The 23,691-nt window shown below is 31.5% G+C and overlaps 1 protein-coding gene across 3 annotated transcripts; it reads left to right on the top strand.

Annotated features, from left to right (window-relative positions):
• Nucleotides 1–6,250: 6,250 nt before the first annotated feature.
• LOC111919530 (type IV inositol polyphosphate 5-phosphatase 3) lies at nt 6,251–22,943 on the top strand. 3 transcript variants are annotated; one of them, XM_023915091.3, is made up of 12 exons: nt 6,251–6,476; nt 18,376–18,538; nt 18,877–18,955; nt 19,231–19,342; nt 19,663–19,737; nt 20,160–20,232; nt 20,352–20,456; nt 20,544–21,303; nt 21,397–21,581; nt 21,672–21,780; nt 21,863–22,240; nt 22,517–22,943. In XM_023915091.3, the coding sequence occupies exons 3-12, from the start codon at nt 18,899–18,901 to the stop codon at nt 22,529–22,531; spliced, it is 1,869 nt and encodes a 622-aa protein (XP_023770859.1). In that variant the 5' UTR covers nt 6,251–6,476; nt 18,376–18,538; nt 18,877–18,898; the 3' UTR covers nt 22,532–22,943. The 3 variants fall into 3 exon arrangements, with proteins under 3 accessions (XP_023770859.1, XP_042754170.1, XP_023770858.1); XM_042898236.2 differs by having other exon boundaries at nt 18,376–18,550; XM_023915090.3 differs by lacking the exon at nt 18,376–18,538 and having other exon boundaries at nt 6,252–6,476.
• Nucleotides 22,944–23,691: the final 748 nt, after the last annotated feature.

Raw genomic sequence — 23,691 nt, 5'->3', positions numbered from 1 at the left:
CAGTCAGTTCCGGACTTCGGTCCGATGCAGTCAGTTCCAGACTTCGGTTCGATGCAGTCAGTCCCGGATTTCGGTCCGATGCAGTTAGCTCCGGACTTCGGTCCGATGCAGTCAGTTCCGGACTTCGGTCCGATGCAGTCAGTTCCGGACCTCGGTCCGATGCAGCTAGTTCCGGACCTCGGTCCGATGCAGCTAGTTCCGGACTTCGGTCCGATGCAGTGGGCAAGGCCCAGTATGTGCTTTATATGTATTGTATGGTATGTGGTAGTTTGGGGGAGCTCACTAAGCTTCGTGCTTACGGTTTTCAGTTTTGGTTTCAGGTACTCAGTTTTCAAAAGAAGAGCTCGGAGAGGTTGCAGTGCACACACCATTTGTTCAGCCTGGGATGTTTATACTCTGATATATTTGACAGTTGTTAAGATATTTTGAGATATATTGTTTATGATTCTTATACGACGTCGATGAATATGGTTTTATTACTGATTTTAAAACGAAATTTTCAGACTGTATTTTTGGGATGTTTCATGTACAGTATCATTACAATTGCATAATAGTAAAAACAAAAACAACAACCATTTCATTAATATAGTGCTTTTAATTACAAATGTGTTCTGTAAAGTTTAATAGACACCAAAAGTATAACAAAATAAAAGATGACTCTTGTATATGCTCAATCTTCTCCAAAAGCTGCACCAGTACCTGTCTATCTTTGACCTGAGGATACAATTTATTTTGAAAACGAGTATCAGCATAAAGCTGGTGAGTTCATAAGAATTTTATGTCGTTGTTGTGTAAAAGTGTTTACAAACTTATAGTATAAAAACTGAAATTTATGTTTATGAGTAGTAGAAGTCCCTAGAAAATCCTATATTTTCCAGAAAAGTACATTGTAAGTTAAAATCCTTTGAGTTGTGTGTAAGTATTATCATTGAAAACCTTCAGTTGTAAAAGTACGATAATAAATCTCATATGAGTAACATAGATGAAGAAAAATTATGCCTGTTGACAGTAGTAGTGGTGCAAACTTCCATTAGTAATAGATATTTACTTACTTAGGGATGTTAGCTTAGACTTAAGTCTTAGTGTATTAATTTGGATAAAGGTGTAACCCCTCATGTAACCAGACTAAATGATAATAGAGAACCCGATGACCTTCCCGGTCATGCGTAATGTAGTGATGTAGTGCCACCCCTGGGCCTAGTCGAATCGGACTGTAGTTAACAGTCGGGATGTAATAGTGTCCGCCCCGTATAGATCTATACATGTAGTGTTGCATTCCTTCCGGAAAGCCCTGGTCACATGGTGTAAGCGCGGTAGAGTGTCTTATAGAGGGATAGTGTGTTATACTCTGGATTCGTGTATTCTCTTGTATTATAGTATAATAGTCTTTTTGTATAGTTCATAGAGTGTTCTCTTATACGTGTATTAACTTGTAGTAATAGCAGTTATAGTGAGTATAGTAGTAGTAGAGGTAACGAGTAGTAGTCTTAACTATACCTATTATAGTTAGCTAGAGTGTATGATTTCCTGCCTTTGAATAACAAAAGTATTGTATGAGATGAAGACTTTCATATCTAACACAAATATATATGATATATAACTAAGAAATCAACGACAGTCGGACGGATAACAGATACCCTAAGACCACATCAAACAAGAATAGGAAATAAGGCGAGTTATCAGTCCTAAGTCCTTCAAGTCTTACTTATATAAATATATTAGTGTAGATATATTTTAAAAAGAAAAATGATTTAAACACAGTTTTGAAAATAGTTTAACAACAATATAATCTTAAAAATGCATTTGATAAACAACTAAAACAATTTTATTGGTAAATAGCTAAAAGTATAGAAAAATCCCTTTTTGATAATAAATTGTGAATCATATATGATTTGATGATAAAACTTGTAGCATTATACTTGTATCCCCCCCCCCCCCCCCAAAAAAAAAAACATGTAAAAACATTTAAAAAGGTTCATTAAGGGGTATGAACTCACCTGCAACGAGTAGATCGGGTGGATGTGTCGGATGAGCGTTTGGTGTCAAGTAAAGACTTGTACACCCTTTATGACCCTAGTAACATATGAAGACATATGTTTACAAGTAATTAGTGATTTAGACTCTAATTATACACATATAGACATCCTAATGTGATTAAAGGTCTTATGGTTGAGTGCTAGAAGGCTAATGGGTTGCAAGGAAAGAGTATAAGACCTCACCATGGAGTTTACTCTTCTAAAATTCACCTTAAGTGAGTTTACAGTTGGGAGACCACATCCCCCATGAGTTTACGGCCGTAAACTCATGGGAGGAGTGTAATTGAGTGTTTTCAAGCCTCTTGTGGTTCTAGGAATGATTCTAAGGCAATATACAAGGTTATAGGGGTGTTTAAGGTTAAAGGAGGGTACTCCCTTGGAGTTTACGGTCCAAGGACCACTCCTTGGGAGTTTACGGCCGTAAACCCCATGGTTTACGGTAGTAAACTCTTGGACACCTCCCATTCTTTGATTTCAAGGTCCATGGCTCATTCCTAACAAGTTCTAGTGAGGGTATAAGGCTTTTTAGGGGTTTAAAGGGTCATTTGGCATGGTTTAAGGGAGTTTACGGTCTAAGCATATGCTTGGGTCGTAAACTCTAGTTTACCCTTCAAATGTTGATGTTTAGGTGTTCCAAGTCCGAAATAGCAAGTCCCTAAGCCATATCTTAAGCCTAAGTGTGGTTTGGAGGTGTTTTGGGCTTAATTTGCAAGCTTAGAGGGTGTTTACGGTCTAAGCATATGCTTGGACCGTAAACCCTCTTTCAAGCCCTAAAACTCGTTAATTCAAGGTTCAAACACTTCTAGATTAAGTCCAAAACTAGTTTCCAAGCTTAAAGGGGAGAATTTGGGCACTTTTGACATCATTTTAGGGGTTTACGGCCTAAGGAGGTTCTTAGGCCGTAAACTCCTCTTTTTCAGCCTCTTTGCATGATTTTTGAGTTAAAACAATAATCAATGATGTCTAGAACAAGTTAGGGTAAGGGAACTTACGTTTTGGAGGCGGAAACTTGCGGTTTTGAAGCGAAATCGGACTTGAGGAGAGAGAGTAGAGAGAGAAAGTGGGTCTAGTGTGGTAAAAGGGTTCTAAGAAGTGTCCGCCCTCCTTTATATAAGACTTGGGTGTTGTACCCGGTATAAGACTACCCGATACTTATGTTTAACGAGGTTTAAACTTTTTACCCGGTTAAATGGTTGTAATTAAAAATAAACTTTTTTCAACAAAATGGAAAGATAATTTACGTGTTTTTATTTATTTTATTACGACGATAATAACATTCGAATGAAAATGAAATAAAACATTTATTTATTTGTCGACCACAAATTAATGGAACTTTTATAAAATAGCATATTGTATTAACGGAAACGGGTTATAACGACGGACTAAATTTTGGGTTGTCACAATTTTATTAGACTATCCATAGTATATCAACAGACAACAAAACATAAATATTAATATTCATGGATCTTTAATAAAGCAAACATAAAAAATTAAATAACTTCTATTTCCTTTCAATGAATCAGCGCATAATCAAATAAATTCATCCACATTATGAAAAAATATTGGGAACTTATCACACATGATTTTTCACTCCAAATCGATTTTAGCCCTTGCCTATTTCAGTATGTAACCGTATGAAGATGAGTTGCATCCATTTCATGGCTTCTACCACCATTATGTTCATAAATGCATCAAGATATGTCTTTTAATATTTATGAGAGTTCCAATTTCATTCATGTCATGGGTTACAAATGCCCTCCTGGTCTTTAGTACTAACTTTAACATCAAAATACTAATTGTCTCATATGTGTCTTCTTAGATGGGAATGAAGAAGGCATAAACATGAGAAAGAAAGGCGATGAAGATGAATTCATTTCAAGAACTCGAAAAACCTAAACCGAAAACCGAAGGAAATGAAGTAGTGATGGTGGAATATTTGGTTAGGTGGTAGGAAGATAACGAAGGGGAGGAAAATGCATCATCAATGATGGTGATAGTCAATAGGATATATGAAGGTGACGAAGACGATGGAGTGAGAGTGTGGTAGCCTAATCGAGGAGGACAAATAAGAGAAGGGAGGGGATAAGGTGGGAATGGGGTCCATATTATTTAGTAGACTGAATAATATTATAAATAATAACAATAACAATTAAAAAAATATTAAAAATACAGCTAATAACAAAATAGTTATTTTAACTTAGACCATGACAAAACTGAACAAAACCAAACCAAATTAATTGAACAAGTGACAAAATTTGATTGGACAAAACATGCAGGTTATCCCAAAACATAGGGATGGTTCATGTAATTTTGAAAGGGTAATGCATGAAGACCGAAGAGTTATGTAAAACAAGACTATATGAATCATCGAGATCACTCTTCTTTACCACTTCCTTCATACGATTATCCAATTCTTTAACTCTATACCATATGTTCGATTATATATATATATATATATATATATATATATATATATATATATATATATATATATATATATATATATATATATATATATATATATATATATATATATATATATATATATATAATTTATTTTATATAAAGATGTATTTTGGTGGTGGGGGGGCTGTTATACAAAAATGGTGAAGCAGATGCCGTGCGGTTGCGGTTGGATTATAATTTGACGACAAATTTAGACTCTTACCGTCCTCGCTGGAGAATCCCATGTGAACTAATAATTTAGTGAACAAATATATTGTTGATATAATTCCATGAGAAGCAATTGTTTATTTTTTTGTAATTATATTATTCCCATTGTCGTTTGAATTTCAGAAAAATATATATTCCATTGTTAAAATAAAATCTCTTAAAACACGGTTTTGTTTCGTTCCCATGAATAAACCCAGATTCACGTAACGTTTCATCATGAAAAAACCCATTTGATGAGCCCACAGATGGATTTTAATTGTAATTGTCGTTTGAATTTCAGAAAAAAAAAATATATTCCATTGTTAAAATAAAATCTCTTAGGACACGGTTTTGTTTCTTACCCATGAATAAACCCAGATTCACGTAAACTTTCATCATGAAAAAACCCATTGGATGAGCCCACAGATGGATTTTAAGTGTAATGGTCCTCACAAGACATTGTTTGTTTGTTCGATTTTTTCTTTCAATAATTCAGTGTTTTCATGCTCATTTCACATACCCGAAAAAAACCATGTTCTAACACCATTATCAACTAATGATTTTCTATACCATCATTATTTGAAACATAATAAAACTGATTTTATAATTTTTAAAAGCTTTTTTACAATAATATTAGCTGAAAAATAATAATATTTTATAGTTTTAAACGTAGAGGTGACAACCGTGTCGTATTCGGGTTACGAGATCAAAAAAACTCAACCTGGGCACAACCTACATAAATTTTTTCGTTGTTTTGCTCAACCCTAATCTAGATTAGCCATAAACAGACAAACTCGCTTAACCCGTTTAATTATACGGGTTCGCGAGTCAGATTCAGGTTTGTGAGTCAATATCGAGAGTTTGTAGGTCACAAGAAAAAAAAAATCTAAATATAACATATTTACTTATTAGTCCTTACTATCCCTTTTATAATAAATACATTTTTTATTTAATCTAATAAAATAAATAGGTTCATAGGTCAACCTACAAAATAATTTACAAACTAGAATACGATCTGTATAATAAATGGGTTTGCGGGTTGTAGATTAACATGTTAAAAACTAACTCAAACCCGTTATTATCATATCGAAATCATGTCGTGTCATATATCATATCAAGAATTGACAACCTAATTAAATGTTACACATTATTCAAAATTTTTGCTTAATTATCGTTTTGAATGTCGATTGCTAAAATGTAAACACACAAATGGGAAACCTTAGTATTTAAATGATGACCACGAAATGTCGAAAACCGTCCATAAAATAGAAACCAATACAATTTACCAAATATCAAATAAATTTAAAACTACATAAATAAATAAAACAAAATTATGTTTTGCCATTATCATTGTGTGAAGAGACCATGTGGCCTGCGTTACATAATCAGGTTCTAATTAATGCTCAAATTCTTTTTCCAAGACCAACCTGGGAACCCCCCAAGAAATGTACAAGTTGTATTCCACATAGTACATTATTTAAAAGCATATTATACCTAAAGTTAGGAAATAGCTCTATAAAAAGAAAAGACTCAATTAAATACTGGATCCGCTAACCCCACCCCCATCTACACCCTAACACCCACATCCATAACTATTGGATCCCATTCTACATGTTTTTTTCTCCTTTTCCCTTTCCTTCATCTTCGACTCAACAAAAAGTGGATGTGTTTCCTTCATCTGTAAGTGCCAAATTTGTAGAACAAGCAAACAAATTCAAACACTTGTCTCTTGAAGATCCTCATCTAATTAAACAAAGGAAGAAATCAAGACAATATGCATGCCAAAAGGTACCATCTCTCTCTCTCTCTCTCTCTCTCTCTCTCTCTCTCTCTCTCTCTCTCTAGTATATACATACATACACACACGTATACACACATCCTAGCTATCTATGCTTGTTGAAGAAAATTTGATCGGTGGATATGGAGTTTAGATGTGTTAAACACAAAAAACCTAGTTTTGATAGTTGCTTACCAGATATTACATCAGTAATCATGGTCCATGGATACAAAGCTTTATTTCTCCACAAAGTAATATATGGGTCATCGTGTACGTCAAGTCCTCTTCTATTTACTTTTTTTACAAGGTTTACTTTAATTAACTCCTTTTCAGATGTTTTGGAGGTTCGTAAGTGAAGGATTTGTATACAATTAATTAATCTTATCTAGACTTTAAAATCGATATTTTTGTGATTAAAATATTCAATTTTGGTAAGGAAAGAGTGATTGGCATTCTTCGAGCTAAAGTAGGTCGGAAAACAATGTTTAATTTACAATTTTTCGAATTAAAGTAGGTACGAAAACAATGTTTAGATGTATGAGTATGGAAAATATATATATATATATATATATATATATATATATATATATATATATATATATATATATATATATAATAATAATAATAATAATAATAATAATAATAATAACTCGATGGTAAATTATATATATACTAGAAATCAAAACACAATTATGACAGTTATTGGTTACAAAGAGGTAAAATACCATATTTATTTATTTTGATATACTGTAGTTATTTGTGCTGGTGTCAGTGTTTTAGTTAAATATAAGATACAGCTATGTTATAACTAATGTGGACAAGCTTAGTTCTGCTCTTCTGAATGGGCGATGCTTTCTTAAACTAACCTAGATTTGGCTTCTAAATATTTGGATATATTCAAAGTAAGTTGCTAAAAAGTAAAAACATAAATGAAATGCCTTTTGAATTGTTCTTAAATAAATACAACATTTTCATTATACAAGCAAGAAATTAAATATCATTATATATTTTCTTTCTATTTATCTTTCTATCTATATGAAATAACGACAAATATCATATTTTTTATAAAATTAAGACATTAGTCATCATTTCATTTGGATAAAAAATTCGTAAGAAGAAGAGTAGGAGGATATTTAATTTCTCTTTACAAATATCTTCTTAGATTTATTTGTTTGTTAAATAGCACTATTATGCAATTATAATTGATATATAAACCCTTTTTTTTTTTTACTATTGTATGGATATTGAATATTTGAATGCTAATAAAAGCAATGATAAAAGTATATGCCATGACATTGTTAAATGACCTAGAAACAAAGATAAAGCGTTTTTATTTATTTAAGAAAGATCTATTAGGTTGTTTGTTTCTTCTAAAAGTCGTAATGTAACTCAATCTTTATATTTTCCAATAATAAAATTTAAAAGGCAATTGACATGGACAACACATGATTTGGTCAATCATATAAAATGGAAAGTAAAAACTAAAACTAAAATCCATGCTTAAATTAATTGAGTTTAAATAGTAAACCTCAATATCATCAAATGAGTTTTGATCAAATTTAATTTTCTATTTATATTCTTGTATTTTCATGGGCGGAGTTACGTTGGCTGCCCTCAACATTTTTTTTTTTAAATTATATGTTTTTTTAAAATAATATATTTGGAACTATAAAATAATATATTTTCACTTTTCAAAAATATTTTACTGTCATAAAATAATTAAAATTATTTTATCCTCTTCGGAAAAAGTTTTTAGGTCCGCACTTGCTTTCATCGTATTAAACAACATACAAAAAAGACAAGTATTTTCACAAAAAAACATAAAAACTTTGTTGACATATAGACTTGATTATGTCCCCGCATGCTTTTTCCCTCTACAAGAAAATGAGAGATGCCATCATAATCACCATGTATATATTCTGCAGTTTTGATGGTTTGTTTACATTTTTATATTCAGAAAATTCAAAGATATCGCTAACCATTTTTTAATTCTTAATTCAATATTTTTTTACAAATTAGTTGATACATTCAACTATCTTTTCGTTTTCTTAATCAGCAATTAACCACAAACTATTAGTTATATTAATTTTATCTTACTAATTAAGCCTAAACATACTATTGGTGTGTCAATGACATCGCCAAATACATGGCATCCACTACATGTATTTAAAATATGTATTATCGAGGGAAATTTCATAAAAACTATGTACTTTGGTTTTTTTCGGTTTCGCCACTGAAACAGTTTTTTTTTTCCAATTTAACCATCAGAATTTGTTTTATTTTTCATAAAAACCACTAAATTTATTCGATTTAACCATACAAAAAATTCTTTTTTATTTAACCATTAGAGCTTCTATTTTTTCCTTAAAATAAATCATGCTTAACAAAAAAAAAATTGTTCTGATTGGTGTCTACTATTCGATACCCAAAAAAACTTACAATGATTATTATGGAAAACAAAACCAAATTTTCAGTGGTTAAACCGAAATTAAAACAATCTTTTGATGATTAAATAAAAAAAAATTAATAGTTAAACCGAAAAAATCAAATTACAGTTATTTTTATAAAATTTTCTCCAATAGTAAAACATAACAAACATGTCAATTAAAAAAATAAAAAAGATATTTTTAATATTTTTGGTTTCAAACTTTCAATTTGTAATTGAGAGACTTTTTGAAAGCCGAATGTAGGTTGTCTTTACATAGATTGCTTTCTATAAGCATAGTATATCTTACATAAAATGATAAAATAATAATGAATCGACGGAAATACAACCTAGTGCATTACATGTTAAAGATCCAAAATAGTAAATACAAAGTAGCAATAAAGGCGGTGGAGTGTTTGGGTGGAAGTCAATGATGGACCACTGTACAATCACCGGCACTGCCGTCCGATGAACATAATGTCGCAAACGTGGGTGGTCCAGCCGCAGGCACGAGTCGTCGTTTCCGGAAGGGCGGAGTGCCTGTCATAATCGTATGACTCTTGGGTCGGGTCGGGTCAGTCAACCCACATTCTTTTTGTTGAACTTATCCCACTTGTCTACTGTCTCCCTCATCCCTGTCGGTGTCTTTCTACGGCAGGAATCAGAGTAGCTGAAAAGGGAACATTTTCACATATCATTGGGTCCCACCATTATCTACATCCATCTTTATTATTAAAAATCAAATTGTCGTATATATAAATGAAGTTGTATTTGTATTTGTGAAAAGTCTTTTAAAGTATAAAAAATTACTTTTTTGACCAAAGAATATTGACTGGTTCTTTGTAAATTAGGATAACCTTCCATTTCCTGAACCATTCTTGAAAATTCTCTGTTGTTGGCGTCACTTGAAAATTTTTGTGGTTATATTAGAGAAATTCAGTATGATTTTATATTGTGTTTGTATCCATCTTTCTAGATTAATATAAATATAAGATAATGAATTAAAAATGTAATATATTTTTTTATTTGTATACAATTGATCATTAAGTATTTTTTTTCGTCTATATTACCTTTCAACTTATTAAATTGTACACATTCAGTCCGTATGACCGACTACTCATATTAACCGGTAAAAATGACTTAATAGGGTAATATATTTCTCATTTTATACACATTTAATCCTTAATATTTTTTACATATTTAATCATTAATATTTTTTTTGTAATCATTTAGTAATTATTAATGATTTTTTTAGGTTTTTTCTCGACATCTTACTTGCGACAATCATTAATGAGTGTTTAGGCTTTTGATGTTTATGTACATCGCGATCTCGATTACTTGGTTGCTTAGGTCATGTGTTATGAACATTATAACTTCTTCATACGATCTCGGATTTTAACGATTTTTATATCCACATGTTCGTATTTTAGTCTACTACAACTTTTTGTTTAGAGTGCTTCCGTTAAAAAATAATATATTTTTAGTTACGGTCTTTATATCGATACTTTTTTTATGAATACATCTATGGATGTTTTTTTATATATAAATCATAAGTAAAAATTTATTACATTTTAATGGGAGTAATCTTAACGAAAGTTGTAGTAGACTAAAAAAACACATGGATATAAAAATCATTAAAATCTAATATCGTATGAAGAAGTTACGACGTTTATAACACAAGACCTAAGCCAAACAACAAGGTCGACACAATTAATTAGTCGAGATCGCGATAGACATAATCATTAACACCAACACCTCATCAATGATTGTCCCACATAAGATGTTGTGAGAAAAACCTAAATAAATCATTCATAAGTAATGAATGAATACAAAAACAAATATATTACCATATTAAGTCATTTTTCCTTACTAACATGGAGTAACCGGTCATAAGGACTGAATGTGTACAGTTTCATGGGGTAATGTCATAAAAACCCTCAAGTTTTCAGGGTTTTGTCGGTTTTGCCCAAAGTTGAATTTTATGTTCGTTTTTACCCTAACATTTTCCAAAAAATGTTCGGTTTTACCTTTTTACCGGTGAGAACAGGTTACCATTATATTAACTTCGCAAAAAACCCTTAAGTTTACAGTTTTTTTTACGTTTTTACCCTTAAGTTTATAATTTTTTTTACACTTTTACTCTATGTATTTTTTTTTTCATATTATACGTATTCAAGTAGAAAAATCATATGAATATGTATACTATGAAAAAAATATACTTAGAGTAAAAGTATAAAAAAATTATAAAATTAAGGGTAAAAACGTAAAAAATGGTAAACTTAAGGGTTTTTTTTTGTGAATTTAATATAATGGTAACCTAGAAAACCTGTTATCACTAGTAAAATGGTAAAACCGAACATTTTTTTCGAAAATGTTTGGGTAAAAACGAACATAAATTTCAACTTTGGGTAAAACCGACAAAACCCTGAAAACTTGATGGTTTTTATGACATTAACCCTTTTAATAAGTTGAATGGGTAGACGTTGACGAAGAAAAAAACTCAATTATTAAATGTATACAAATCGAAAAATATATTATCCTTTTAAGTCATTATCCTATAAACATCAAAATTAAAAGAGAATATCAATAATTTTCACATCTTATTATTTTATATGAGTAAAAATATTGATAGAAATAAAAATAAAAATATACTTAATTCTTTATTTTTTAATTCCATGCAAATGAAATTGCATTTTTTTTAATTGGGTTATTGACATAAATGCATATCAAGGTCTCACGATTGGTTTGAAATGATTATTTAATTTTTTTTAACCTTTTAGACCATTAAACTCAAAAATTATCTGTCTAAAATACCATTTTTCCAAAATTTACCGGGTTTCCCCCGTTACATTGCTGATTTGTAGATAATCGACATGTCCACAAGGACTTTGACATTAAGAAAGTCAAAGATATTGATTATGTGTTCATCGGCGTATCAATTCACTAAAATCTCCCTCTCCGTCAACATCTTCCCCACCAAAGCTTCTCGTTCAACCTAAGGCCTCACCGTCCTCTCTTTATAAACTATTGTACTATAATCATTCTAGATCTAATCGTCGAAACTCCACCTTTGACTCAATCGCCACAGTTCATCACCGTCTCTGTCAAATGTATTACAAATCTCTCAAAGAAGTCATGTCATTATAACATGAAAATTCGCCTTCAGAAGAGGACTTTTGGAATTCAAGACACCATGATCGAATCACAATTGAAATAATCAAAGAGCGTGAGGTTGATTTCAATAATGGTAAGTTTAATAAAAGAAGACTTTTGAAGAATTGAAAGTGGATTCAGAAGATGACGGTGGAGGAATAGTCACACACAAAAGTGAAGTCTGTACAAAGTTTTCTTACAATACTTATTGAAGAACAAAGGGTAATCTTATATCGAGAACCAACTTACCCAAATATTTACAGAGGTAATCAATGAACAAAAAGCTAATTCATATTAGGGATCGTCTTGTACGTCTCTTCAGTCTAAAGAAGGAAAATTAAATAAATATACGATCAAATCGGACTTATCTTATAGGAAAACCATGAAGGAACATGTTTCCTTCGGGGAGCATCAAAACCCAAAACTATGGCAGGAAGTTTATCGGGTGATGGTTTCAAAGTCTTCCCCAAACAATAATCAAAATCGGGATGTAGTGCACACTTCAAATGTGAACGGAGAAGGCAAAGCAGGTATACAACAATAATTAAGAGAGAATGAAGAGCAGGGTAGTGGTAGTAAGCTGCGGCGATGGTGGTGAGACTGTTTGGTTTAACTGTGAAGAACAAAGGTGGTGGTGTTTGTCTTAATAAAATGATTTTAAGGAGAGAATAAGGGAAAGCATGTGAGATAAATGGAAACTTACTATTCATGGTTGCTTTTTAATGATTTAGAGAGATAGTCACATGAAAAGAGAGGTACAAAGAGAAGTTATGTCGATGTGGGGATGGGTTTAAAACCCATCGTTACTAGATGGAGAGGGAGAAGCACCATGAGTGACTTTTCCGACAAGATTGGTGGCAAACACAATTTAGTGTTTCATAGTTTCTTTCCTGGTGTTTACCGTGTGGGAAGAGGAGTGTGAACCATAGGGTGAAACTTTGCATGAGAAACCAGGTTAATGGTAGGAGATGGTGGGTTTTCCCTTTTATTTTGTAATTTTTAATAGAAAATAGTTTGGTCCACATGGCTATGGAACCTTTGATTATCATAAGTAAATATAAACAAATGTAACCTGGGAAACCTGGTAAATTTGAGAAAAATGATATTTTAGATAGATAATTTTTAAGTTTAATGGTCTAAAATGTGAAAAAAAAAAGTTAAATGGTTATTTAAAACCAAACGTGAAACCATGATGCGCCTTTATGTTAATAACATTTTTTTAATTTTGATTCTTATATCTTTAAGGGACATGAGATATAGTCAATGAGATTTTATAGCGTATGTTCCTAGGAACAATGGTGTAGTCACATAGAGGCAAAGGTGAGCCTTCCCCCCCCCCCCCCCCCCCCCCCTCCACCCCACCCACCCCACATACACACACAAGTTTAAGTTTATATTTTGTTAAGTAAAAAGAATTAATTCATCTCATTCAAAACTTCAGATCTCATATCTGGCTCATATTTTATAAATTATTTGGTATACCCAAATTCAAAACTTTAGATATCATATCTCGTTCATACATTTTAAATTTTTTGACCCACTCTAAAATAAAATCCTGGCTACGTCATTGCCTAGGAATGATGAGAACTTTTAGTACATTTAGTGACTGCTTAGGAATGATGGAAACTTTAAGTACATTTAGTGGTGTGTATAACAGATTATCTGTTGGTTAATTTTGTTGTCGAAAGTTTCTTTTACCTATTAAAAGTATTTTGTTGTCCAAAGTTTCTTTTACCTATTAAAAGTATTGAAACTAGTTTATCTTACAAACTTAGTGTATGGAGATGTTGTCGAGCTAGTTCACTACGATGGCCATTTTGGTGTGTATAGATGTTTGTTATGGAAAATTGAAGGACTGCCACACTTATTCATGAGTTAAATCCAAACATATCGTAGCTAATCGTAAAGTTTTACATTTTAACAAAAAATTTAAATCAACAAATCAATCAATATGATAATCTAGCAAAATATATAAGGGTGTGTTTGAGATTGCTTTTTAAACATAAAAGTCATTTTTATAAAATGATTTTTTGTAAAATAATTTTTTTTAAAAGATGATGTTTAAAATGTGTTTGGCTTACCTTTTATAACTTTTAAATGATAAAAGCTAAAAATCACAAAAAGATAGGAATTCATATCTTTTCTCCGGCCAACTTTTCATTCCTAACTAAAAATTGATTTTAAAAGATCTTTTCAATTTGCCAAACAACTTTTAGTAATTTTTAACTTTTTGAAAAAATTAAAAGTAAAAAAGATGATTAAAAAAGAATTCCAAAAACCCTCTAAATCAACAAATCAACCAATATAATATTTTAAAAGTTAAAAAGTTCTCATTGATATAAAATTAATAAAGAACTTTAACTGTGTTGAAAAAAATCAAAATGGTTAATGATAAGTATAAAATATAATTATTGTGCTGAAAAAAAATCAAAAAGGTTAATGATAAGTATAAAATATAATTATTGTAAATTTTTTTTGTTAATTTGTCATTTCAATTTAGATTTTATATATAATACCATATTTAATTTTGTTTGCAAGCATTAGAAAATACAATTTGATTTTGTTTTATATTTAACAACATATTAAATTTAATAAATTAAGTATATTTGATTAGTAATTTAAAAGGTGTTGATCTAAATAAGAATGTTTAGCATAAAAAGTTATATATTAAATAACTTAATTCATTATAAATTAATGAATATGGTTTAAGATGCTCAACCACATAAAATGACAGACAATTTTTATATGATATGCTAAAAAAATGCTTGTACATATCATAGTATTACATTTATTTAGTTTAATACGGAGAAATTCAATTTTTTATGAATAATAAAATTATTGTTATTAAGTACAAAATAGCAACTTTATATTAAATTAAAAATTGATATTAACGGTGTTTTTATTTTGAACCATGTGATAAGATACATGGCTCTTAAAAGATCGGTACTTGAGATTGGTAATACTTATAATAACCTAATAAAATTCTGACTAATTAATATGGTTTAAGATAAATATTTATCTCGAATGACATTTACTCAAGAGCCTTTACATATGGGTTATATGTGAATTAAATTTTGTATAACTAAGGGTTAAATTCTCACGCGATCTACTTACCCTTAGAAACGATAAAAGCTGCAACGTACTCTTGAACTGTGTTATGTAATTTGATTAAAAAAGTAAATGGATGCATAATTATAGGTCTAAGGTTATTTTATTAGTTTATTTGAAATTGTTTAATATTTATATGTATAAATAAAAAAATATATTGAATTCTATAGGTTGATGATATTTTGTATTAAGATAAATTCTAAATATCTTATCCTTGAACTCAATGATTTATGATGAATATAATGGTTTTATCAAATTCTTGTGGATTTGAACATCCATATAAATTTGTTTCTATTATGAAGTATGAGAATATATAATTTGTAAAGACATAAAGAAAGAAACATACTTTATAACTACATATATATAAAAATGAATTTTGAGACCAAAAATATATGGTGTATGATATATTTCATATTGAAATAAATTTATATTATTATGTTGATAAAATAAAATATTTTAAATGAGATATTTGAATTATACCGGATATTATATAATAAAAGTTATGATAGAAATTCAAATTAACTATTTTGACTTGATTACAAACAAAAAATGAAAATTAAAAAGCTATTAAAGTTAGTTATTATTTATTAATTGTAATTCAATGGCGATTTCAACATTTCTTTTTGTTTGGGGGCATTTTTTGAATTTCTTAAAAAACATAAAGGACTTTCTAGTAAAAAATTTAATAACTAACTTATTTATATGTAATTTTTTTTTGCCACTGGAGGCATGTGCCCCTACTATCAAAGCTTTAAATACACCGCAGCCTAAAAACACTAAAGGTATCATCTATCGTGAAATAGCCATTATTTTAGTTAACCATGCTTATTAATTTGTGTGTGGTCATGGGCTCACACAATTTTTCTTCATAATATTTATCACTCTTGTTCATGATACTATTCCACAACTACTTTCCATTCACATTCCTTCAATGGTTCAACCGTCTTTCACAAAATTGATTTAATCCTTCGTAAGGATCATGTTCGCCTTTATAAGTTGTGTTTACATCTCCAAAATAGTCTTGATGGACGCTATTACTACCTCTTCCATGGTCCGACTTCACAAAACTCTCTCTCCCTCTTTCTTAGTTTCGTTCATGATCAATTTTTTTTTTTTCCGATTTTTTCCAATCTTTGACAGGAAAACGTAAAATAAAAAATATATAATATTTTAATATAATTAATCAAATAAATAACACCATGCTTGAGAGCGTCATCCTCTTCATTTTAATTTCTTTTAGTTTGTAAAACACTTTTGAACAATGCGACTTTGATGGCAAAATAAATCTGCTAAAAAGCATACCGGCAAAAAGAAAAGAAAATTACCTCACGAAAAATTCGCAAGATTGAACATCATCGCTAAGTGGCAGCTAAATTTAAGGAATCTTTTTTTGTCAACCTTGCAAATTGGCGACTCCTTTTTCCTGATTTAGATGGGTTATATGTGATATAAGTGGAAAAATGTCTTAAAATGATCACTTTTATGATAACTTATTTTTAATTTTATTTGATATATTTTTAATATAGTCTTAATGAATTAGCTAAAAAAAAATATAGAATAATGACACTTGTCATAATTTGATTGGGTAGGAATAATTGTAGGCATAAAAAGATAAGAATCAATTTAATTTCTCTTTTAATTATTGTTATACTAATTTAATCTAGTCAAAATTTCACAAATGGTTTTTATGGTTTTAAAATTGTCCCCAAAATAGTCCTTATATAAATTTTCTTGCACAAATGGTCCTTAAGTATGGATATCATTACACCACCGATCCTTTTAGTTTGAATTCTGTTTCACCACTTTCCCTTTTGATTAACTATGCTCAATTTTTTTGTTAAACCCATGCAAAGTTACATTTTTCCCCTCCTCCAATAAATATACCTAACATAACCACCACCAGTCCACCCTTTTTCTATCCCTTATTACTTCGTCTAAACCTACCACCACATCCACACCACACATACATACATCCACCATCAAGCTCATCTCTAACCTTAACCTTCATTGCAGCCCTACCTTACAATATCTATATCATAATACCTACCCACCTTCACCTTTTAGCCAACAACTACCATTGTCTCCATCTTCACACCGTCCATCGAATCTACATACTTCAACGTCAATGTACCTACAAATCACTATGGAACATAGAGTGATTTGTGTTTTTCTTCTTCTTGGCGGCTTTCAATTTCCTGAATCAATATTTAGAACCCTAAATTCCAACCTAAACTTACATATAATAATATCGAACCCCTTTTGATTTCAATGCTAATTAGAAGGTTTTGTGCCTCTATTCTCGTTTCAATCTTAACCTAGTTTCTCTTATTCAAAAACCTACCAACCCTCTCTTCGCCTTCAACAAAATCATTCTAAGAATACCAAATTCCTAAATCCCCAAGTCAAGTCTAAGAAGAGAGAATCTCAAAGACTTATAGTTGTCCTAATTTCGACATTGTATGTGTGTATGTGTGTTTAATCTATCATAAAAAAGCCTTCCTCCATAACCGCCAAACAGACTAGCTCGATTCGACACACACACTTGATTTGGGTTTAATACACACATTAAAAAATTGAAAAACACTCGCACATAGTGAATAAGACGAAAAGGGTGTGTAAAATCAATTGAAATCAATCACATTCGAAGATAGAAAATGTGTGTAAATGATGCACTCGGTGGTGTGAAAATGACGATGATTGAAAGTGTTAATGTTCCATAAAGAGAAAAAGACATAATAAAGGAATAAAAGATGGACAATATAGTCTTTTCAAATGAAAGTGTTTTTGAATTTTTTAATCTAAAAACTAAGATTTAGTAATATTTCAATTTCTAACAATATCTTAAAAAAGAGCAAAAATCATTTCAACTTATGAGATTTTTTTAACAAGGACGTTTTCATCATTAAACGTTAGATAAACACAAATAAACTTTATTCCAAAGCATGTTTGACACAAAGGGTTTAAGAACTTTCGCTTCTAGGTTTTAGTTTGTAACAAAAATTCTAATTCTCTTTTTTATTTAATTATAGGAGTATTTAATTTTTATTTTTTCTTCATAAAAGTAGCTTTTTGAATTTTTTTTTTAACTTTTGATTTATTTTAGCCACCCCCCCTAACTTTCATCTATCAAATTTCAACCATCGACTACTACCTTTCTAACTGACACCTAATTGCTAGGCATATACACTATTCTACATGAATATATGTGTGATGTGAATTAACAGGGATGTTCCCAATAAGCCAATACACAAATCCCAATACCAACTGGTACGCGTCGTAGCTATCAATCATGTTGTGTGGGAACTGGGGAAGGGTGGGAAAACGAGCACAAGCGAGAGTGCGATGGATGATATAGTCTTAGACTGGTGGGGGCATAGAAGAAACATGGTCAGGAATTCGGTATCTTTTTATATACACTACTTTTTACGACCCACCCGTTTAAAATGTTAAATGTTTATTAAATACTTTCAATAATAAAAACTAATAAAATCAGATGAGCTCTTCCCCTAATTTATCATATTCAATTCTTTCCTTTCCTTTCCATGATACTCGGCATTCATTTTTCCTTAAAATAAATAGATATAAATGAAACACAGTGCTTATTACTGTACTTGCAACTAGAATCGCAAAGCTACTTGATTATACACCACCTTCTTCAACCACCGTCACCCTTTCCCAGTTTCAACTTTCAGTTGTCAAATCCATTTTCTTTTTGTTCCTGATAGGATTTCTGCAAACTCAAGCTTGATGAAGCACCGACATCACGAACAGCATCATCCTCCGTCGAAGAATCAGGGCCATGAGGTACATTTGTTTCTCCTTCATTAGCTTTTTATTGTACACAGTCAGCACCGGATAAGATCATCGACGTATTCATCCACTACGACGAAAAGCTTTTTTCTAGCAGATAACCGGATGTATCGGTTGTACATAACGTCGTTAAGATCTGTGAAGTTATTCGGGTTTGGTTGTGTTATGTGTGTGTTTTGGTTGTTCAGATTTGTAATTTGGAGAACTTAAAAGAAGAACTGCGGAGGTCGTTTGGCTGAAATTATTGTTTTGGCTGTACGTGTTTGCAGGTGTTCTGGCCGAGAATCGTTATCCGGAAGTGGCTCAACCGTTCCGGTAAGGATTCCGATTACAGCGCTGATCCGGAGGACGAAGATAGCAACTATGATTCCGAGGGCGAAGGTCAGATTTAACTACTTGTTCATTTGTTTTGTTGCTATAATATCTGTAGATGTTGATTCTACTTATACCTATTCGATCTCTCATCTCTGAACTTTGAGCGAATGTGGAATTTGGATTATGGATGAATATATAACTAATTGATGACATACACCAGATTTTTGTCAAACAGTTCTTGTTATAATCCCGAGTGTAGCCCATATTGTCGCTAATTGGGGGAGTAAATTAGGATTAATATGTTAATAACTGGGTTACAGTTGGAGCAACTTTGGATCGTATATATATGTGTTGTTTATGAATTTGATTTGATTTTGTTTTCACAGAAGACTCGTATGAGTCGCCAAAAGAAACACGAGTCCAGGATAAACAAGCAGCAGATGATTTCCAGAGTGATAATGGTAAAAGCATACAATTTCTCTTTCTCTCTCCTTTTTTTTTTTGGTTTTCTTATAATGAAGTAGATACAAATGGCGTCACAAAGTGTTAGTTGATGCTATCTTTTATTATTTATTATTCAATTAAATAAAACATTCTGTGATCCATAAGTTTTTGTTGCCTTCCTCTTGGACCTTTTGTTGCTGTTTCGATTCTTTAATTTGATATTTAATTTTAAGAGCACCATGTGTTTTCTTGTGGTATTTAAAGAAGCCTACCAATTGAGAACTACGTGCATTAACTAAATATGTTTTATTCACACTTTCTACATCTCTTAAGTATTTTATTTTTACAGACCATGTGCATTGTTTTTATCTTTTTTACACTTCTTTCAAATTAGGTCTCTATTCATTGACTAAATAATTTTTCTTTAATTGGTCAACAGGAGCTTTTCCAAGGTCAAGACGACGAAAGTCAGAGACAATGCGTGCACAGTATATAGAAGCAAAGGAACTTAAGTAAGCTTTCACATGTGATTTACATTTTACAACTGTTTTCTTCACTTTTTGCTACTGTTTAGCATCTGATACTTTGTACTTTTTTTCTTGCTTTCTTTTGTGTTTCTTTCTATTCTAAGAGTATCTGTCAGCACTTGGAATGTTGGAGGGAAACTTCCATCTGAAGATTTAAATATTAATGACATGCTCGATGTGGACAATCCTGCTGACATATACGTGATTGGGTATCTATCTAAATTCATTTCTTTGAATTTATCTATGCAAACAAAAACAGTAAAAAACAGTACTAATTTCCATGACTACTTAAACAGTTTTCAGGAGATAATTCCTTTAAATGCTGGAAACATTTTTGGAGCTGAAGATAATCGACCAGTCCCAATATGGGAAAATGTAATTCGTGGGACCCTTAACAAAATTCAACCTGAAAAGACCAAATTCAAATGCTACAGTAACCCTTCATCCCCCTCAAGATTTAAACCTTCTGAAGATGCTCCAGATATAGAAGATGAAGTAGTTTTAGAAAGTGATAGTGAAGGAGAAGAAGAAGTCCACCCTTTTAACGAGGAATCTTGCTTTGATGATACACTTTCAACTATTCAAGAAAAGAAACTCGTTTGCTTTCCATCTGAAGAAAATGTTAAGGAATTGGTTGTTTCTAATAATAGAAAGTTGACAAGAATACTTAGTGGGACAGAAAGGATAGGGCTGAGCTGGCCGGAGCCACCGTTGGATCTTTTGGCTCAGTGTGCAACAACAGAGAGACCAAATTCATTGAAAACTGTTAAATCTTTTACGACTTCTAAATCTTTTAGATCTTACGCTTCTTTTAAGTCGTATATAAATGTTGACATTAATAATAATCGAGTCATACCAGAGGAAGCTCTTGTTGCTGACCTGGATCTTGACTCCACATTGTATAGAAAAAGACGACCCCCATATGTAAAAATTGTTAGCAAACAAATGGTGGGAGTATTTATTACAATATGGGTGCGTAGAAGATTGAGAAAGCATATACAAAATGTACACGTGTCAGCTGTTGGTGTTGGTGTCATGGGTTACATAGGCAACAAGGTGACACATGGATCTTATTTTGTATTATATTACATCTTGTTAATCGTTCCCTTTCTTTTACAATTAACAGATTCTGTATTTTTATATTTTCAGGGGTCGATATCAGTGAGCATGTCGATATATCAGACACTTTTCTGTTTCATTTGCACTCATTTAACCTCAGGTGAAAGGGAAGCTGATGCTGCTAAAAGAAATGCTGATGTTCATGAAATTCACAAAAGAACTCGTTTTAGCTCATTTTCAAAAAATACTCTTCCCAAGAAGATAGACAACCATGAGTAAGTATAATAGTAAACAGCTTACAAATTTTGGTTTATTTCAATTTTTCTATTTTTCTTAGGAATTAACTTTCGTATATATATTTCCAGTCGAATTATCTGGTTGGGTGATTTAAATTATCGGCTGAATTTGTCATACGATAAAACACGTGACTTAATTTCCAAAAACCGCTGGCCAAAATTGTCAGAGTATGATCAAGTAAGTTGGTGTTATATTTATAAAAACTAGCTTAAAATTAAATTAGAAATATTAAATTATTTACATGACATGTTAATTGCAGCTAATTAAGGAGCTAAGAAAAGGTCGTGCATTTGATGGGTGGTCGGAGGGTATTTTGGACTTTGCACCAACTTACAAATACGAGCAAAATTCAGAGAGATATTATGGGGAGGATCCGAAAGTTGGGAGGAGAACTCCGGCATGGTGTGACAGAATCCTTTCATATGGGAAAGGAATCAGGCAGATGAGTTACAGAAGAACTGAATTTATGCTCTCTGATCATAGGCCTGTGTCTGCATGTTATATGATAGAGGTGGAAGTTTTCTCTCCAAGGAGATTACAAAAAGCGCTTACTTTCACTGATGCCGAGATTGAGAATGATGGAATGGTGTCCGGAATGGGAATTGATCGTGGAATCAACCACTTAAGATTAAAAGAGGTTAGTCATCTAAGGGCGTGTTTAGTTCTTGGATTCTGACGGAATCGGAATTGGAATTCGTGATTCCATTCCATGGATGGAATTCAATTCCAACAGAATCCTTCAAATTCCATGTTTGATGCTGTTGGAGGAATTCAATTTCACTCTTCCTTTTTTTATTCTTTAAAAGACGAAATTACCCTCGTTATATATATTGGAATAATTAATATAACTTCATTGTAATTTATTATGTTTCTTGCCGGCCAAACATTTTAATAAGATTTTGTTCTGTCGCAGGATACATATTGGTAGTCAGCGTATGCACAAGGCCAAATGTGCTACTGAGTTGAGTTGAGTTGAGATGACTCAGGCTATTGGGACTCGGATGATTCTTTTATCATTTATGGTAACAGTTGAGTTTCATTGATTGTGATCAAAGTATGTGTAAATTATATGTGGTGGGGGTATAGTTTTATTCAAAGTTAGGTTAGCAAAGAAAAGTTCCCTTCAATAATTTTAGGAGAAGTGTTTACTTATATGTACTTGTGGGCCATACACATGAAAGAAATGTCGTTTTTTTTTTCTTTTAAATTTTTTCAAGTGCAAATATATTTTTCCTTGTAGTTTCTGTTCAAGGCTTTGTTGTTATTGTTGTTGGATTGAGTGAGTTTGGTCGTTGTACATGTAACGTGGTTTGGGAAGTAATTAAATTATTTGGGGTCAAGTGCGAGTAGAGTAGAATTTTGGGTTGTTTTTTTGTTCCCTTTTTATGTATTTGTGAAATCTTTGAGAATAAAGAGTTGAATGGTATTTTTGAAAATTCCTTCATTTGGTAACGTGGCAAAACAAAATCTTAGGGTTGCATTTCAGAAAATTTACATTATGCCAGAAAATTTCTCAAAAATTACACTGTACTACAAAATTTAAGGAGTTGCATCGGCCATCCCGAGAACCCATTTAAATCCAATCCTGTTTGGTAATGTGTAAAGCATAGATTCAAAGTATTAAGTTTTTAATTCGATTATTTGTTTGTATATATAAACTTTTTGTATCTGAATTAAGTGCGTGATAAAAGAAAAGTTGGAAATGCCACATATACACTACAAAATGAAATCTCTTGTTAATTTGAAAAATGAGTCTAAAAGCAAACGACTATAAAAGAACTAGAGGTGAGGTGAAAAAAAACTGGTTTGATCTAAACCAATTTGGGAATGACGAAACATAATTTGATGTTGGATATAGATACTTTGCCATGTATGGGTGTTTGTACCCTTGGGGTGGGGGTGGGGGGGGGGGGGGGGCTTAGAGCCCAGGTTGCGGTTACGACTTTAATAATTTCTTGTGTTGTGTTACAAATCGGAACCCAAGTGTTCTTTTGTCATATTAGAATCCGAACCTACGGTGTGTTACACTACTAAGTCCCCCTAATGATCACAAAGTGAAAAATAGAGCTGATCGTAATTTAGGATGTT

Source organism: Lactuca sativa, chromosome 9, assembly GCF_002870075.4.
Source record: "Lactuca sativa cultivar Salinas chromosome 9, Lsat_Salinas_v11, whole genome shotgun sequence".
Lineage (NCBI taxonomy): Eukaryota > Viridiplantae > Streptophyta > Magnoliopsida > Asterales > Asteraceae > Lactuca > Lactuca sativa.
This window is presented reverse-complemented; position numbering and strand designations above follow the sequence as displayed.

Bases quoted from the DNA above. Each gene is read 5' to 3' on its own strand.
- LOC111919530 (XM_023915090.3), top strand. The intron at 20,233-20,351 runs GTAAGCTTTCAC...TTCTATTCTAAG, and splicing joins ATAGAAGCAAAGGAACTTAA to AGTATCTGTCAGCACTTGGA. The intron at 21,304-21,396 runs GTGACACATGGA...TTATATTTTCAG, and splicing joins TGGGTTACATAGGCAACAAG to GGGTCGATATCAGTGAGCAT.